This window comes from Lissotriton vulgaris, chromosome 7 (genome assembly GCF_964263255.1).
Source record: "Lissotriton vulgaris chromosome 7, aLisVul1.2, whole genome shotgun sequence".
NCBI classification, from domain to species: Eukaryota; Metazoa; Chordata; class Amphibia; order Caudata; family Salamandridae; genus Lissotriton; species Lissotriton vulgaris.
Window position 1 is genome coordinate 780,187,145 of NC_141695.1, and position 13,902 is coordinate 780,201,046.

At 48.8% G+C, this 13,902-nt stretch overlaps 1 protein-coding gene across 4 annotated transcripts in view; it reads left to right on the plus strand.

Annotated features, from left to right (window-relative positions):
- CEP131 (centrosomal protein 131) overlaps positions 1-9,081 on the plus strand; it is a 448,463-nt gene extending 439,382 nt beyond the window's left edge. For all 4 annotated transcript variants that reach the window (XM_086931022.1, XM_086931025.1, XM_086931023.1 and 1 more), the window contains 2 exons: positions 6,930-6,990; positions 8,766-9,081. In XM_086931022.1, the coding sequence (XP_086787148.1) occupies positions 6,930-6,990; positions 8,766-8,837 (133 nt within the window). In that variant the 3' untranslated portion in view covers positions 8,838-9,081. The remainder of the gene's footprint in view (positions 1-6,929; positions 6,991-8,765) is intronic.
- Positions 9,082-13,902: the final 4,821 nt, after the last annotated feature.

The following is a 13,902-nucleotide window of genomic DNA, read 5'->3' on the forward strand; positions in this document are numbered from 1 at the left end:
AAACACTTTAGGCTTGATATATTGATTGTGAAAGGCATATGTTAGAATCAACAGGCATTGAAGGGCAGGTTGTTTCTCTGTATTAAAGCTAGGTACTGTGTTCAATAAAATGTCAGATTACCTTTGTATTAAATACTTTTAGTGTTGGTTACTGCCTCTACCAAACCCTAGGGTGAGACAATTTACACTATAATAGTTCTATTAAAAAAATGAATTGTGTATATAGAGATATATACAAACATGCATGCATACAGGGACTTTGGGACTACTCTCTTCTGCCATTGGTCCATCTGAGAGTCATTTACTCTTACCTCCATGACAGTGAATTGCATGGGATAATGGTTCAGTCTTGGCTCTGTTGCCATGTGAATTATGCCATTTTCTGATCACATATGTACACCCACTGAAAAATGAATGTGCTTCAGTATCCAGGCTGGTTGACCAGTCCTCATGTTATTAATGTAGACCAATACTTTTGTTGTTAATGTTTTCCTATTATAGTTGCCCCCTCATTTGTTTGCTACTCCTCTTTTTAGGTCTCGCTGAGCCAGCGCATGCGTTGCTCTGCGAGACAATTAGACGGTGAGTTTTCAGAGTGCTACTGGCTGACTTAGCGCTGGTGTTCACATGCGCAGCCGCCATCTGTCTTTCACGGGTCATTAGCACCACTCGGCCGCACATCTTGTGGCTCCTTCCATGTCTGCTTTTGACCCTCGCGCTCAACCTCCTCCTTCCAATATGCTCGTATTTCCCCACACGCCATGAAACACTTGCAAGTGGGGGAGGTGTGCTACGGCTTTCACTTTCGCAGCCACGCGTTTGTTTTTCCTTTGGGTGAGGGCTTTGTTTTTCAATAAGAATCAATACAAAATGCAATTGAACAGAGTTGTCACATGTTGTTTCCTTTTGAACATCAGTAGATTTAAAAAAAACATCGAATACCTAATTACATTCCAGAAAACAGCACATCTAACTGAGAGACTGGGACTTTACAAAGCAAAAAGCACACATTTTAATGCCAGTCGCAGTGCAAACATGAACACGGAAAATCAGCAGCTGCGATGAGAGATCTCACCGCCGCTGCAACACTGCTGCTCAACCCGCAGGGAACCTTACACGCTGGCCATGACATTAAAAATGTAAAAAGAAACGTGAGTGTTGATATAACGACAGACAAATTGTCATGCTGCCCGGGCCTCGATCCCCGCAGATGCTGAAGTATTCCTCAGAAGTCCTCATTAAAATGGGGTTTCTGGTCCGGCTGCCGCCTCACCAGGTGTGACCAGACACCTCCCTGGATGCTCTGGTGCAGAGGACCAGTGATCACAAGTGGCACCTGGTGTTAGGGAGCCTTGGATCAGCAGCTCCCCGTGTGCCCCAACACCTCCCGTGGCCGTTGCCTTGAGATATCAATCAATCAATCATAGCATTTATAAAGCAAGCTACATACCTGTGAGGGTCTCAAGGCGCTGCGGGGGAGACGTTGCTACTGTTCGAAGAGCCAGGTTTTGAGGAGTCTCCTGAAGGTTAGGAGGTCTTCGGTCTGCCGCAGGTAGATGGGGAGGGTGTTCCATGTCTTGGCGGTGAGGTGGGAGAATGATCTGCCGCCGGCGGTCACTCTTTGGATGCGGGGTACGGTGACGACGGAGCGGTCTGCGTATCGGAGCTGGCGGGTGGGGGTGTAGCGGCTGAGTCAGCTGTTGAGATACTCTGGTCTGGTGTCCTGGAGTGCCTTGTGTGCGTGGGTGAGGAGCTGGAAGTTTATCCTCTTGTTGATGGGGAGCCAGTGCAGGTCTTTCAGGTGGGGTGTGATGTGGCTGCTGTGAGGGATGTCGAGGATCAGGCGTGCAGAGGCATTCTGGATGCGTTTGAGCCGCTTCAGCAGTTTGGCCGGGGCTCCTACGTAGAGTGCGTTTCCGTAGTCCAGTCTACTGCTGACGAGGGCCTGGGTGACCGTCCTTCTGGTTTCAGTGGGGATCCACTTGAAGATCCTGCGAAGCATGCAGAGGGTGTTGAGGCAAGAGGAGGAGACGGCGTTGACCTGTTTTTTCTTGGAGAGGGTGGAGTCCAGGATGATCCCTAGGTTGCGTGCATGGTCAGTGGGTGTAGGGGGTGCTCCTAGATAGAGAGCTGTCACCGCCCGATACATTGATTAGACTTCCAATGCAGTGAGCCTCAAGGCTGGCGGTCAGCTCCTCTGTCCGCACGCCTCAGGTGCCAAGCGCTTGCACAAGGAGGGCTCGCGACACAGTGCTTCCTTTATTGACTGTTTGCGGTGTAAACAAAGAACCCAAAGCGTGTTATGAAATGCCACATGGGTGGAGGATTTATTTATTTATTTATTTATTTATTTATTCAGTTTGTAGAGCGCGACAGCTACCCAAATAGGGTTTTCCGGCGCTAATGAAGACTGGAGCAACATGTAGTGGGTAATAGGTTATTGGTTAAACAACCAGGTTTTGACTGCTTTACGAAAATGGCCATAGCAGCTCTCTGCACGGATGGCAGGCGGGAGGGAATTCTAGAGCTTTGGACCTATGGAGGCAAAGGACCTCCCGCCCATCCTAGCGAGTCTGAACTTAGGTACACAAAAGAGTTCTTGGGTAGATGACCTCAATGTGCGTATTGGGGAATACGTCGTCACCAGGGATTCTAAATATGTTGGAGCCGTGCCTGCTTTTATTTTGTACATGTAGTTAAGGGCTTTAAACTTCACACGGCTCTCCACTCGGAGCCAGTGAAGTTCCCTGAGATGTTGTGTAATAGGTTCATTCCTTTTGCAGCCGCAGAGTAGGCGCGCAGCAGCATTTTTGACCATTTGGTGGCGACGGGTAACCGCCTTAGCGACCCCCAGGTAGAGTACATTGCCGTAGTCCAACAGGGAGGTCACCAAGGCATTGACCACTAACCTCTGGGTGTCGGATGGCAACATCCACTGTATCTTTCTCAACCAGCGCAAGATGGCGAAACAGGTAGCCGTCACTTTCATCGCTTGCGGCTGCATTGTAAGGCCCTGATCTATGGTCACTCCCAGGTTGCGGACGTGCTCGGATGCTGGTGGAATGGGGCCCATTTCCGCCGGCCAGTGTTTGGAGCACCACGGATCAGGCCTGTTCCCAAGGATAAGGATCTCCGTTTTTTCCCCGTTGAGCTTCAGCAGATTTTGGTTCATCCAGGTGGTGATTTCGCTGAGCCCCGACTGAAGGAGGGAAGTGGAGGACTGATCCGATTGAGAGAGGGAGAAGACAACCTGCGAATCGTCCACATAAGTAAATAGCGTGAGCCCAGCACGCTTCGCGATGAGAGCTAGCGGAGTAACATATAAATTAAAAAGGAGAGGGCTGAGTATTGAGCCCTGGGGAACTCCAAATGGGGAAGCATCGACCTTGGACGTTGAGGAGTGGGAGAAAACCTGGAAAGTCCTATCGGCCAAGAAGGATTCAATCCATTTCAGGGCTTTGCCACCAATACCTAAAGAACCCAGTGCTCCAAGTAGGATGGCATGGGAGATTGTGTCAAAGGCCGCACTGAGGTCTAATAGAATCAGTGCGGCAGTGTCCCCTCTGTCAAGCATGCGACAAAGATTCTTGGTGACTCCCAAAAGTGTAGTCTCTGTCGAGAATCCTGGGCGAAACCCTGACTGGGAGTCATGCAGCAAATTGTTGCAAAGGATCCATGTGGCATTTCATAATAAGCTTTTGCAAAGTCAATAGGTCTCGCTTTTAGAAGGCGCGTTCCCAGTTGTTGGCTTTGGCACTGTTTGTAACATATTGTTTAAAAAAAGTATAAGAATTAACATTTCAAATGGAAGAGGAAAAGCAAACTTAGTCAGGGCCACTGAAAGAATGCGAATTTTGGATGGCAGAGTTTTCTGTATAAATTATGGATTTGCCGCATTTGCCAAATAATCCCCAGATTTGAGGTTGACTGCCCTAACAGTTAGTCCACATCCTCTCTGTTACTGTAGCAATATAGGTGTCTTGTTCCGCTACACTGATGCTGCATGGAGATCGTTTTAGAAGTCTGAGACTGTTTCTAAGGACAGTTTACTCAGCCGAGTGCCATGATACACTCAACGCTGCTCTGAATTAGGAGCAATTGAAGAAAAAGTTGAAGATGCAGGAAAGAGATGAAGATGCACCTCGTTAAAGAATACCACATCACAATACATTAGTGGTCTACAAGCTAGACACCTTTTCTATCGCTCACTGACTTCATTCCTGTATTCAACTCTGTACAGTGCTCTGCTGGATTCGGGCTAATTTCACACTATACAACTACCACAAATACAAATACACACATGCTAGCATATGTATTTGTGTTTCTACTCCAAACTTGCCATCAACAATAAGCCTGGACTGCTTGCCATCGCTGCCACCTAAGAGTTAAATCCAAATAGCAACATTCTTGACGGGCAGAGGTCTTGTTCCTGAGGTTTCCAACAACTACAGGTACTAGGTATTACGAGGATTTCCCAGTTGTCCATGCACTCCTTAACATTATATAAAGATTATAGGGGGTGATCTAAAAGATATCTGACCGCAGGCAGATATTACATCTGTTTTGGGGTGCAGAGATGATACATTTGAAATTGTATAAAAAGTTTATAAAATAGAATTTTTTAAAGCACATGTGAATTCTTTAGCGACCATTCTCACACAAATGCCTAATTCTCAGTTTAATGTGTGTATTTTAGCACAGGGTTGCTAATGCACTGCACTGACTAAGGTCGGGGCGGAGGCAAGGGGAGGTTATTGCTGTGAATATGCCTGAAAATGCTACACGTTACAAGAAATTATATTTTCTGCTTAAATCGGTATTCGGCAGTGTCTCATACCATACCATGTGTAAACAAGCATTGGCATAGCCAATAGGTTTCGCTTTGGGATCTTATAAGTGTTTAGCCATGCAACAGTTGATGTTCTTGCACCAAGGATATTGTGCTGCATAACTAAATACTTATACGGTCCCAAAAGCGAGAACTATTGGCTATGCCAATGCTGGTTATTTTTATGTTAAGAGGATGAAACTACTCTCCTGGAGGTGCTAAATGGTTGTTTGCTTGACACCCATTTCATCTGTAGTGCAAAGCATTCCTCTTAGACAGTGACTCTAAATCAGGAGATCATTAGGAAGGGCTGTTGTCCATAGTGTATAATGTTTTAACCATTCCAAGGTGTTGGATCTAAACGTAGAGATCATACTTGAACTTATGAACAATGATAGACTGTTTACAATACCTTTTCAAGGCCAACACCCTGTTGTGTTTAGTTTTGTTATTGCAAACATATGCACGCCGTTTTTAGAAGACATGTTTTTTCTTCTTCTCTAATTGTATTCTTTAAATTGGCTTCCATGTGTTGCTGTGGGTGTGTGTGTGTGTGTGTGTGTGTGTGTGTTTTATTGTGGTTGCGTCAGGAAGGTGAATAGACAGATGAGTGGATTCATGAAAGGATGCAAGCGTACAAGGATGAGTGACGGTGTGTGAATGATGACATGTTGAATGTCTACACCCGTCAGAGACCCAAAAGGCGCTTTTATTCATAAGCATTGCCAGTGCTTGTTTAATGATTCAGAGCTCTATTTAGGTATACTCCGTCAATACGCGAAGGATAGCCCATCAACATTATTACAAGTGCCATAGCCTGTTATACGGGGGACGGCAAATCAGCCACGTTTATGACAGGGTTTATTGTTTTCCAAACTGTAAGTAAGGCACTAGGGGCCACGTGTATGATACTTAGGTTTTGCGATTCTCAAATAGCGATTTTTAGAGAATCGTTGTTTGGGAATCGCTAAATGCTATGTATGTAGAATTTGCAAATCATTTTGCGAATCCTACATATTCCTTAATTGCGAATCGCAAATTGCAATTCGCAATTAAGGAATACCTCCCCATTCATTCCTATGGGCCTACAGCCCCTAGGAATGAATGGAAAGACATTCTCAATTTGCGATTCTCAATTAGAGAATCGCAAATTGAGAATGCAATTTCAAGGTTGCCAGTGTGTCAAAAGGACACCCTGTAGCACCCCTGAAATGTGCATGTGTGCACATGTGTGCACATGTGGCACACATACATGCCCTAAGGGCATGTATGTGCGCCACATGGCACTTTGAAAAATGCAAAAAAGTGCATTTTTCGAAGAAATCGAAAATTACCACCAACTTGAAGTTGGTGGTAATTTGCGATTCCTTAATGCCAAATTGCACTTTTTCTGTGCTTCTTACATTGCATTTATGCAATAGGAATTTGTGGTTCCTTAAATGCAATCGCAAAATAAGGAATTGCAAATTTTCCGACTCCTAATTTTGCAAAGCAGTTTTGCTTTCATACATACCATTAAGCCTAACTGCGATCGCAAACGCCGAAATTCTGCGAATTTCGGCATTTGCGATCGCAGTTAGGAATGATACATGTGGCCCTTAGTCAGGTCTCAACATGACAGCTAGGCCTATTAGCCTCTGCCTATGCTGAGCTGTTCTTTCTGATTCTGTTGTTGCCTACATGCCTGTCTGAAGCAGTAAAATGTTAGTTGCATTATCCTCTGAGAGCTCTGTTTCTAGTCACTTTACTTTTTGTGCCCTTGTTCATATTTTATATGATAGGTAAATGTATGTCTATTTATATAGCATTATATGCCGGCCTTTATTGGTTTTTAGCACTTCCATTCGGGTAAAACGAGGGAACTAGGGTAGTGGAAGTTGTTTGCTATACAGCGGGCAGGCGGAGAAGCTGCGGTCAGGACTCTGGATAAGTAGCCTTCAGGACACTGCTCCTTTTAAACACCATGGTTTACTTTTTTATGGAATCTGCCTGTCTTTTTATGGTATGTTATGTTCTTTAATTGTCTTTTTTAATGTTCCCACCTTGGGCAGATAATTTCCTATTTCTGAAGGCTGAACCGTGTCGTTTTGTTTCCGTGCAGGGTAAAAACGGCTATTGTCAAAAAAGAAGAGGCTGTGAACAGTCTTCGGAAACAGTACGAGGTATGACACAGTCTGAAGCACTCAGCCCTCCCTAGTGACCCTGCCCTCCCCTATGTGACCCTGCCCTCCCCTATGAGACCCTGCCCTCCCCTATGAGACCCTGCCCTCCCATATGTGACCCTGCCCTGCCCTCCCCTATGTGACCCTGCCCTCCCCTATGTGACCCTGCCCTCCCCTATGTGACCCTGCCCTGCCCTCCCCTATGTGACCCTGCCCTCCCCTATGTGACCCTGCCCTCCCCTATGTGACCCTGCCCTCCCCTAGTGACCCTGCCCTCCCCTAGTGACCCTGTCCTGCCCTCCCCTGCACCCAGCGGCTGCAGGGACCTCTTGGCGTTTCTGCATAGGGTGGATGAATGTTGTTTTTTATGTATTTGGAATTTATTTACCTCTGAAGGACTGATAGAGCTGTGTAACGCTAAATGCACACCGGACATGGAAACAATTCCCCCACAGGACCAAAACAAAAATACAGTATTTACTATCCTTGAAAGGAGGGCTTGTCGGGATTCGCACCTCTGACTTGCAGATTATTTGTAGTCCGGGGTGAGCACTTCAGCCACTGAACCATCTTGCTAATTTACACATGTCACCTATTTACATATTTCTGTTTGGTACCTCTGTCCCATTGACTGGCATTTTTTGCAAACATTGTAATAAGAGCTGAAGATGTCTGAAGACATCTGAATGCTTCCCTGCGGAATAAATTTAGCGAAAGGATAGAATGTATCGTAAAATCAAGTGCATAAAAGCTTTCTCGGACACAGAATGTGCTTCCCTTTCTGATTTCCATACTTGTGCTGGTTTTAACTACTCTTTTTTAATTTCTAAAAAACGTTCTATTTTTTAGAGGCAGCAACAACCGAACATTCAGCTTAATGTGTTTAATTTACTGTGGCCTGTGTCCGAGTTCCTAACTCTTATCGCCCTACCCTCTAGGTCTTTTCTGTATGACTTCACTGTCCAAGGAGAGCAAAGTGACCAAAGGAAGTAACTTGGTTATCCAACTGAAGTACAGTAGTATTTGTGACCATGGTACACCCGTTGGAAATTACGGTATCCACTGACTGTCCCAGAAACCCAACTAAAGGTGTAGCAAATGTAGTGTGGTATTTACATATTTCATTAGGGTGTTCTCTTCAGTGGCGAAGGTATTGACTCATCTACAGACACAACTATAAGGAAGACATTGCGTTATCCCTGTGAGGCCAACTGTCACTTCTGTGGTGGTGTCACAGCTTTTGCTGCAAAGTTACAGCAATCCTGCTTGAGGCCTCAGTTATACTCATTGGAAATCTGCATCACTCTGAGTGGAAATCCCTGGAAGTGCACAAGCTGCCCTAATACTTTATTTGCCTTTTGTATCATCTAGCACTGAACGTTCCCACTTCTCGTCCTACATCTTCTTGGTGTCTGTCATTGAACATCGCTTAATCCTTACTGGCCTCATGTGTAGGAGGGTTTCGTAAACGATTCAGGGTTCCGGATCTAATCCCTTCTTGACAAGAGGACAGTGCCTGGTACTATGGAATTCACCTTGTAAAAGGAGTGGTGATGGTGGAGTGGGGTGTTGTCACAAGTGTTTTAGAAAGACTGCTGTGCTAAGGGTGATTCATTGGCTAGTGCAGGTTGGAAATCTGATGGCTCCAAGAGGGAACTTTTTCTGCCGTACCATCGGAGCAGACAAATGTGGAGAACCATTCCATTGAACAACAACAACAAAAACTATTTCCTTGAAATGCTATCTCAACCCTTTTCTTTTTGGTTTGCTTCTAGGCAGCGGTAAAGCGAGCTGACCACCTGGAGGCCTTGTTGGAGCAACAGCGTAAACAACTTCTGACGAAGTGACGTCCCAGCGTGGAATAAAATCCTGTCCTCCAAGAGGAAGTGGTACAGTGTCCATCTGTAGACACGAGTGGCGGTTCACACATGCATCGGGCTGCGTGGCCTTTCCCACCACCCCTTGCTGCTTCCGTCCTGACCTTTTCACTTCTCTGAACCCAAGAGTTGGGTTGGTGGAGCCCTGACCATTTTTATTTGTGTGCATTCAGTGTTTGCATTTTACCAGTAAAGCTCTATATTATTTTACTTACTTAATGGAATCTCCTCTCTTCATTTAGGGTACTTAGGTGGGAGGATAAGGGCTCTGGAAAAGCAATCAGCCTGTACTTTTCATTACAGACTGTGCCTACTTGTGTATTGCTTGCAACGTCTTGGGTGCTAACCAGTGCCACAGTTGGTTTCAGTTCACTGACGAAGTACTGATTAATGAACTCTTATTAAAAGAGAGAGACAAACTTGCAGAAGTACACATTTCAAATATTCAATTTTCTATTCAAATGTTTTTTTTTTTGTTTTTTTGTTTTGTTGCTGAAATGTAAAAACCTGTTAATGCCTAGAACACTCCTTCACAATGTTTGCTAACCTGTAATGCACAGTTCGCTATGTGGGAAGAAGTATGTCCTAAAGCAATGTTTCTGTAGTAGGGGATCTCTTTGTATAGTCATAAACTAGTGAATAGTCCCGCCCATGTGCGTGGACCCCGGAGCAATCAAAAATAATCTCTTACAGTGTCAAAAAATGCAGAAATGCATAGACACTTAAGAGAGAATTTAAAGACAGATAATGCAGCCTAAAAAAGCTACACTGTCCAGTACTTCAACTAGAAATTCCACCATAAAATCCACAAAAACAGCAAAGCCTGTACAGATTTCCCTTGCTTCACCAGCAAGATCCCTCAGGAATGATAGAGAGAAGAACCTGGACAGACAAGCCCCATAGGCTGCCATTATGTGGCTTAAACAGGATACTGTGCCTTTAAGGAAACCTTCCAGAAGCTTCTCCCAGTATCCCAGAATGCATAGCAGGTCCAACTTACTTTCAGTTCTTTTTTCCGGCTCCTGCAAGCAGGACCCTGGAGCATTGAGCTCTCCCTTTTTAGGGTTTTTGTTGGTGTTTTTTACACTAATTTCGATTTTGTGTACTTTTAAAGTACTTTGGTGTCTTCTTCTTGGTCTTTTGCACACTTTAGTTGTCTATAATGCCTGCATTATTTGGCAAATGTACTAGGTGCTCCAGGAAGAAGGCCAAGTCAGACCCCCATGAGGTCTGTATCCTCGGCCTTCCTTCTTCCCACATACCAGAGGAGTGTGAGATCTGCCGTGGGTTCACTGGCAGGACCCTGAGGGACAGGATGAAAATCAGACTTCAGGGACTCGAGGAGAGAAGGATGAAGGCATAAGGTGGGTCTGGTGGGGATTCTTCTGCCCATGCTGAGGCCTCTGGGGGGCTCCCCAGGGGCAGGAAGTCCAGCAAACGTCATCTGTCTCCGTCTGGGTCGGTGGCTCCTACCACGACGTCGAGAGGAATGACTGCTACCTGTTCCCCTTCTCCCCAGGGCTCTGGGTCGAGACGACGTCGACGTCGAGGGATGTGGACAGGCCGCCGTTGAAGTCTCCAGTGGCTGCTTCATCGTCGTCGACGTCGGTGTCGACATCGAGTGATCGCAGTCGTGTGGCCAGGCGTCGGCGCTCGTCGTCGAGACGACACCGCAGGCCGCCGTCGGCGAAGAGGAGGCGATCGGCGTCGAGGGGCACCTCGGCGTCGAGGCATGCACGGTCGCCGTCGAGGCACAGAAGGTCGCCGTCGAGGCACCGACGGCGCAGGAGGTCGACGTCGAGGCATGGACGATCGACGTCGAGGCGAAGGAGACGTGCGACGTCGAGGTTGTCACGCTCAACGTCGAGGAAGCGCAATTCGACCCCGAGGGGACGGCGCTCGCCGTCGGGTCGCCGTTCTCCGTCTCCCAAGAAGCGCGGAAGGAGCGCTGACGCCAGGAGTCGCTCTGGCAAGCGTCAGGAGGCTGTGGATGACTCTCCTAGGTCCCATCCTAGTGAGGGGGGAGGTTCACCGGGTTCAGCGCACTCTGCTGTGTTCACCCCGACTAGGCCGAAGTCGGTTACTCCTCCTCCTCCCCTACCAAGAGGGCCTCGTCCTCGGTCCCCTACTCCACCACCACTGCCACCTCTACCACCTCCTCAGGATCCTCCGTTGGAGAAGCCTCCTCCAGGACCTCCAAGGACCTATTCGTTGCCAAGGTTCCCTACTCCTCCTAAAGGGACTCCTCGGCCGGGGGCGCCACCCAGACCTAAGTCTCCTGCCCCGGTAGCTCTGGCAGGGCGGCCTAAGCCCAGGAGGTCGCGATCCCGCTCCGGGCGGAGAGGGAAAGAGCGCAGTCGGCACCGTTCCTCTACGAGATCGAGGCGGCGCCACAGGAGGCGAGAGTCGCGGTCCCGCACGGATTCCTCCGGGACCAGATCTTTCTCCCCAACGTTGTCGGACTCGCCAGGGACAAGGGTGTCCCCAGTGGATGATATCAGTACCTTTCAGGACGTACTCTTGAGGGGGGCGGCGAAGCTCTGGATCACGGTGACGGCTCCAACACCTACGACGTCCGTGATCTTTGAGACGCTTCACGAGAGGCACCTGTCCCGCCCTCTTCTGCCGCTCGTGCCAGGTTTGGAGGAACCAGCAAAGGAACTGTTCCTTACGCCTACAACTACGAAGGCCGCTCCGTCCCGCCTTCTTAAGAAGTACAGGGGTCCGGACTCGGACCCGGCGTTTCTGAGAACTGACCCGGTGCCAGACTCCGTGATTGTGACGGCGGCAAGGAAGCAGCACTCGACCTCCCCGTCTTCTACTGTTCCTCCGGATAAGGAAAGTCGTTGGATCGACTCCAATGGGAGAAAGGCCTGTGGGACGGCCTCTACGTCCATGAAGGCCGCTAGCGACACAGCCTTGCTGGGACGTTATGATCGGGCGCTGTGGGAGTCCCTACAACAGTTTGCGGATCTCCTTCCGAAGGATCGGAGGGAGGATTTCCTGGAAGTCCTGAAGGAGGGGATGCTGGTCTCCAATCAAGTCATCAGCGCGGCTGCTGATGCCTCGTTGCTGGCGGCCCATGGTTATTGTCATGGGATTAATCAGAGACGCCATGCCTGGCTTAGACTGACGTCCCTCAAGCCGGAGGCACAGCAGAGAGTTGCTAATCTGCCCTTCTCGGGGGAGACCCTCTTCGGGAAGCACGCGGACGATGAAATGGCCCGCATGAAGGCAGAGGCGGAGACCTTGACGGCGGTGGGCTTGGAGAAGCCCAAGGACAAGAAGAGCTACCGCCCGTTCCAGAGGAGGTTCGGGGCGCAGGGCCGAGGGCGAGGACAGGCTGTGGGTCAGCAACAGCAGCAACAGCAGCAGTACCGCCGGTCCTTCCAAAAGCGCCAGAAGGGTAGGGGAGGCCAACAACCCTCTACCGCGAACAAGGGCGCAGCAGGGTCTCGACCCTGAGCTGTTACTTCCCCCTCGTCCGTTACCCGCTCCGGTGGGGGGAAGCATTCAATCTTTTCTGGCAGAGGAGAAAAATTACTCAGGGCAAGTGGGTGCTGAATATTGTTTGCAATGGATACAGTCTTCGGTTCATCAGCCCTCCTCCAGCGATCCCTCCGGTCAGCTCGCAGTATCAACTGTGCGAGCTCCAGGCGGAGGCCGATATCCTGTTAAGGAAAAGGGCGATAGAAGACGTACCTCTGTCTCAGAGAGGAAGAGGTCTGTACTCCCGATTCTTTCTGGTCCGCAAGAAGGACAAGAACGAGTTCAGGCCCATTCTGGATTTGCGACAGGCAAACAAGTGGATTCGCAGAGAAAAGTTCCGCATGCTGTCGTTGCATCAGATTTATCCTCAGCTGCAACGGGGAGACTGGCTGTGTGCCATAGACCTACAGGATGCTTACTTCCATGTGCCCATTGCACACAAACACCGGAAGTTCCTGCGATTCCAAGTCGGCGCCAATCACTATCAATACACAGTGTTGCCGTTCGGACTGAAGTCTGCACCCAGAACATTCTCGAAGTGCATGGCGGTGGTGGCCGCACACCTGCGGAAGAACAAGGTGTTTGTCTACCCGTACCTGGACGATTGGTTGATCAAGGCCTCCTCCTTCTCGGAAGCTCAAGCGCACTTCCAGAAGACGTGCGTTCTCTTGAACAAGCTGGGGTTGCACATCTACATGTCCAAGTCTGTCCCGACTCCGGTCCAGTGCATACAGTACTTGGGAGCCTCAATCGATACGCTGTCAGCAAGCGTGTCTCCTTCGGAGGAGCGACGGCGATCGATCCTTCGGAAGGCTCAGGCTCTTATGACCGCTCCATCTACAACAGTGAGGACGGTGTCTTCTCTACTGGGGTCGATGGCCTCTTGTATCTTCCTCACTCCCCATGCAAGACTTCACATGAGACCTCTGCAGGAGTGCTTGGAGGACCAGTGGGACCAGAGGAAAGGATCTTGGGACGACAAGATACGACTGCCTCTGCATGCTCTTCAGTCTCTGAAGTGGTGGTGTTCAGCGGAGAATCTCCTCAGAGGGGTTCCCTTCCACAAGGACATTCCTACTCAGACGATCGTGACGGATGCTTCTCTCCACGGCTGGGGAGCGCATTCGGGAGACTTACAGATTCAAGGTGCGTGATCTCCGATGGAGTCCACTTATCACATCAATTTCCTGGAACTCAGAGCTGTTCACTTGGCGCTGAAGGCCTTTCATCCGTCCTTCCGGACCAACTCTCTGCTTGTACAGACGGACAATACTACCACGATGTATTACCTCAACAAGCAGGGGGGGGTCGAGGTCGCGCACCCTGTCTCGGGAGGCGCAGACGATCTGGCATTGGCTTCTGGCAAGAGGATTGACGATAACGGCCACCCATCTGCCAGGTGTGCAGAATGTTCAGGCGGACGCACTGAGCAGACTGATTCAGGAAAACCACGAATGCGTCATAAACGACGATGTGCTAGGAGAAGTCTTCGAAAGGTGGGGGACTCCAGACGTAGATCTGTTCGCCACCGCCGAAAACAGCAAAT